General features: G+C 27.6%; 1 protein-coding gene across 1 annotated transcript in view; it reads left to right on the top strand.

The window, feature by feature from the left end:
* Window positions 1–1,559: 1,559 nt before the first annotated feature.
* LOC119674367 overlaps window positions 1,560–5,935 on the top strand; it is a 9,970-nt gene continuing 5,594 nt past the window's right edge. The window contains exon 1 of the mRNA XM_038085503.1: window positions 1,560–1,565. Within this exon, the coding sequence (XP_037941431.1) occupies window positions 1,560–1,565 (6 nt within the window). The remainder of the gene's footprint in view (window positions 1,566–5,935) is intronic.

The raw sequence follows: 5,935 nt of genomic DNA, 5'->3' as shown, positions 1-5,935 counted from the left end.
AAAACGACTTAAGATAAATAAACTTTCGAAGCTGTGGTATATTTCAGCCCATGAATGCGTTGGTTTAGATAATTTGTGTTGTCGAGTGAGAGCAGGTCGGCGGATTTGAGGACGAAACAATGGGGATAGTATTTGTCACATGATCTGCATCGGTAGGTAGTTTACACAATAACAAAGACCTCTTTTTTCGAATAAACGGATTAATTCCAATGTCTGTAAAAGGAGACATCATTTCAGTAGGCTTGGTAGTAGTGGTTTGATTTTAGTTTTATAATAAAGACTTTGGTTTTTATTTATATTTAGCTCTATATGTAGCTATTTATAAGAATAGCTGGTTTATAAGAACCAATAGATTTATTTGAACTCTAGCTTAATACATTATGTCCGAATATATATGTGCTACTCGTAAAAATCAGTTAACAATTTTTATTTCATATAAAATCTACGGGTTTTAGCTTATATTATTTATTAATTGCGTGTCCAGAAATTTATATCTTTAACTTTATAATAAAGTGAAAACTCTTTATAGTCCAACATAATGAGTTTGGTAACAGGTAACTCAGTAGAAGATCTCAGTTTACTGCAATATTTTAATGTGGAACTATATAGTGACTTACTTGTGAAAACATGATCTGTGGAAGTATCAGGACTTTATTTTGTAGAGAATAACACATAACTATTTACTATTATTTACTATTATTCACAAATATCAAAGTGAGATTACTTACAAAATATTTTAAAATAAGCCTGAGTTAAAACAGATAAACAGAAACCCTAAAACAAAGAGACTGATAAGAGAGAGAGCGAGAGAGAGAGACACTTACTAAAATAGAAAGTAAAATAGACAGATTCACAAATAGATAGACCAAAATCCATTTGTTTAATGAAAGTAAGGTTACTTACAAAACATTTCAAAATAAAGTTATGTTAAAGTAGATAAACCGAAAACATAAAACAGAGAGACTGATAAGAGAGAGAGAGAGAGAGAGAGAGAGAAAAGACTAACAGAGACAAAAATAGAAAGTCAAATAGAAATTAAAATAGACAGATTCTCAAATAGAAAGACCAAAATCCATTTGTTTAATCGAAGTGAGATTACTTACAAATCATTTTAAAATAAAGTTGAGTTAAAGTAGATAATTATAAAATCTAAAAGAGAGAGACCGATGAGAGAGATAGAGAGAGAGAGAAAGACTAACAAAAGCAAAAATAGAAAGTCAAATAGACAGACACACAAATAGATAGACCAAAATTAATGGGATTAATCGAACAGATTAAAAATTAATAAACTTTAAGTAGTTCCCGATGTCTTTTTCAATGCGTTACATACACATTGTCAAATTTAATATGTTGCACTATAGTGTATACTCAGAGTATTGAAGAATTGAGCTTAGAAATACGATTCAAATTGGGTAATAAAGCTACTTCAGCGTAAAGTTGAAAAAAGCCGTAAAGTTTTGCTGAAAATCAAGGCCTTCCAGTTTTACTTGAAGAATGAGCAGCAAACAATGTTGTAAGTTGAAAAATTTATCATATATTTTAAAGTCTCCCAAAACGCAATGCCGGTAATTAAAATGGTAAATTTGGTTGTTATTGCAATAAAAATTTATTTTCATTTTTGTTTATTTTAAATAATTAACTCACACATTCTTTGGCCACAATTATGGCTCAGTACACTTATGGCCATTTCGAAAAAGTGCACTTAAAACTGATTGCTCAGTTTCTGAACTGACCCTCAAGCAACTCCAGTGTTTAATATTCCATGTACGAGTGTAAACAAAGAGATTAACAAATAATTCATTATTAAATTATATCACTTATATGCATTTCATGTATATCAAAATAATAATAATACATACATAAATGTATATATATTGTTTGTGATAATTGAGCATATACAATGTTAAAATTTAAGTCAATCATCGCATATATAAATATTGAAAATAATCGAAGTGCCTTGCAAACAGCCACAAAAGTCCTGAATCCTGAGTCCTTTTCATGATGAATGTGTGTTTATGAGGAAATTAATTTTCCGACTGCATGTAATACGAAGCAGATACTCGTCGCTTTAAATTATATAAATTTTAATTTAATTAAAATGCATTTATGGCATGTGGATTAATTTAATTCAATTGTAAATATAAACCGTAAATATGAAGAGAGATTACTCAACAACCTCATTAAATGGACTTGCAAATTTTACCGAAGTAGTGAATGAAATTAAAAGCTTGTTTGTGAAACCATCAGTATTATAATCGTTAATGCTTTATCTTTTGGTTACAGTAATATCAATTAGAATGTTACCTTTTATTTAAATTAAATATGTAGTCTTATCCTTTTTGATGAAATCAAATTAATTAATTAAAATATAAGGATTACTTGTGGTAAGGTTTGTATTTAACAGTGTTTACTGTCGATGTAAGTATAATTAATTATACTTTTTAAAGTATTTTAGTAATTATCTGGGATTATTATTGACTTTGTTAGCTATTGACATTGAATTGGTTGGTATTTTCTTATTAATTAAGTAATAAATTGTTGATGGTGTTGACGTCAATACTAAGAAACAATTGAATTGGAGATAATAGATACTCTCGATGCATTTCCAAATTTACAAAAAGTTGTTCGAATCTTTGCATATAATGTGGGTCTGCAAGAATCGCCTGAGTTCTTGTTTTATATAAAGCCCTCTAAATAGAGAAGCGATATACATATATGTTATATATTTACTTAAATTTCACGATATTTACAGACATGGCAATACTGTTTTATATATTTTATTTTACTATTTTTAATAAATCTTAGTTGGTGCTAAGACTCAACAGTGTGTATTTCTACATAGGGCTCAGTTCTAACAATATACATATATGTACATATACATATGCAAAGGGGATCCACTTAGGGTTGTTTATACTTTGTCCTCTTCTATTATCCTTTTCTTTTAACGAAGCATAGAGATTCCACCATCCTTTTGCATTGAACTCTATTGCGTGTTTCGCTGCTGATGTCATTGCAAGTATGATAAGCTGCTTGCAATTTTGCATCGGCAGTCCTTTGGCATATTCAAACAGGCAATGCAACATGACTTCCACGTCCCTAGAAAAGTGTACCTCTTCTCATTATTTTACCGTATAATGGAAAAACTTAGGATTTAAGACTACCTGAAATCCTTGACGAAGCTTAAAATGCTGTTTAGTGGGAGGTCTTATATTTGAACAAGATGCTTAAAGAAGGGGGCACCTAAAGTATTGAGTATTGAAAAGCGAATGTTAAAATAAAATCTGTAAAGTTTAAAGCACATTATAAAAATGCTCCTTATAGTCTGCTTAGAAAATCGAAATCGAAAAAACCTACTTAAGAAATCTATTATTAAAATTACTGCAACTTTATCGGAAATACTTTAAGATGGGACCATTATGTTGGTTTCCAGGCCTCACAGAGGTTTATTTGCTTTTCTTTTCTTAAAAATTGCCCATTCTCTGAATCATATTTTTTCCGTTTGAGTATGATCGTAACGAATCGGTCTATGACGGTCCAGTTTTCTTCAGATAGCATCATCTTCGTTGTGATATTTTCGATGTTTTTTTCATCGACTATTGTTTCAAATGATGTTCTTTCGGTGTTCCATCTGTTGCATTTGAAGATAATGTGTTCAGTGTTGTCTTCGTCTGCATCCGTATATGCATTTCGGATCATTGAAGTGCAAAACTATACAAAGATCATTAAATAATTAGCTTATGATATAGCTTACTGATGGATTTTTACTGATATCAGACCTTAATTTATGCTCAAGCGGGTGTGTAGGGGACACCTAAGTGTCAGTAATGCCAAAATTAATATCGTCATTTGATTTATATTGTTGAACTGTTATTTTAAACACTTCACCAAACAAATTATTGTAAGTATATATATAGAAGGGTATTTTAATGTATTAACTATTTTTATAAGCTATAATTTCTGCGAACATTTTATTATTTTAATATTATAGTGAAAGGGATCGGTTTCTAAGAAAGTACTGCTCTTCAACACATTTGGATTATTTATAAAAATAATAAAATGTATTGTAGTTAAAATAATGGAAAATAAATAATAATAATTTCTTTTAAATAAATAAATGTAATTAATGCCAGAGGACTTATATTGTATTTGCATTGAAAATTTAAATTTAAACAATGCAATAATTTTTTTTTAATTATAAAGATAAAAGGATATTTTTTTGTTGTATTTATTTAAAATAGTTAAATAATTTTCTTTAATAAATTATTTTTCCAATTCATTAATTGAAAAAAATGAATTATAAAAATATTTCTGTGGAAAGAGATATGAAATGAATACTCATTGAATGTTAATTAATTAATCGACTCAGGCGTTTTATGTCTATTTTTTTATTTTTACTTTATGATTCGAATTAAAATATTAAAATTTAATTCAAGCATTTATGCATGAATATTATTTACTTTCGTGTTATATGCTAATTTTTTTCTTCTTCTTGTGTGAAGATGACTTTCTATTTAATTTTTTCTGATGTGGACTTTGCCTCAATGGTATTTCTAAAGTCATCTTGAAGTAATTAATTCTGTCTGTCACAACAATATTCACGTTTTTCCCAATCATATAATTACTATGGTAATGTTCTGATTGCAATAAATTTAAATTATATACATGCAATATTAAATTTATTGTTAATATTTATAATTAAAGTATTTTTCCCAAATTTTAAACAAAGAAATTTATTTAAAATTCAAAAAACCCATGACGTTTAATATCATTTATTATACATTAGAACTTATTAGTAATTTAATAATAAATTAATATTTGCAATTTTTTCTTTTTGAATTATTGAATACTTTTTATGAAATAAAATTATTTTAATTATTCTATTTATATCTTTGTTGTTATTTTTTTTAATTTATTAAATACAAAAATGTAAAATCATTCTGATTTTATTGAATAAAAATAACTATGTTATTTATAAGTTTTGTTTTAATTATAAAAACATGTACTTTCTTTGAATTGTTTTTTAATTTATGGATTTTTGCTCGTTTATATAGGAAAATATTGATATTTTTTGATTTAAAATTTATTAAAACCTGCAACAAATAAATTTTTAACAGACACGTTGGGATTTGTTTATGTGGAACATATTTTTATTCCACGAAATATTTTGCCATAAAATAACTTTTATTTTTTGTTGCATATTTTGTGGCTGAATTTTTGTAAAGAGCAACTATTCATGGTTGAAGGGACTGCATAGTTACAGGTTAGATTTTAATTGATATTCAATGTGTATTTTATAACAATTTTACAAAAAGTCTGAATAGTAAAAATAAACAAAATAACGCATATTTAACTTATTTTTTTTATATTTATATAAATACGTTATTTATACAAATATCAGCTTCTCTCCCTTCAGTAAGCATGATGCATCGAATACCACAGTGTATGGAATCACTCTGAGATATGTGAAAGAACAGACTTGAAACGTTGAACGTTGGAAAAGTGCGATGGGGTCATATTTCACTATAATCATATTCCAATAAATAGGAGGAAAAAGGACATAAAAAGGTTTATTCTGTGGTTTTTGGTAAGTAGGTAACATTGGAAGTCAATTATAAGAGTTGAACGACGTCTAAGATGTGTATTAAGGTCAGATTTTAACAATTAAACCATAAAGGCACTGTTTCAGCATCAACAGAAAACAGTAATCACCGGAAAGAAAGATATGAAGATACCAGAAAACTTAATATTTATATAATAAATATAGTTAAGTCAAAACTGTTGTACAAATGAGGATAAGGATATGGATATCACTCTAAATTCTGGGAAATACATTACCATAATTGCGATTACAGAGCAAAGCAACATAAGAAAAATAGAGAATTTCGTTTAGACAGCAATACAAGAATTAAGGAAGCTTTTGTAGCAATTCTAAACC

Source organism: Teleopsis dalmanni, chromosome 2 (assembly GCF_002237135.1).
Source record: "Teleopsis dalmanni isolate 2A chromosome 2, ASM223713v2, whole genome shotgun sequence".
In the NCBI taxonomy this organism is placed as follows: Eukaryota; Metazoa; Arthropoda; class Insecta; order Diptera; family Diopsidae; genus Teleopsis; species Teleopsis dalmanni.
This window is presented reverse-complemented; position numbering and strand designations above follow the sequence as displayed.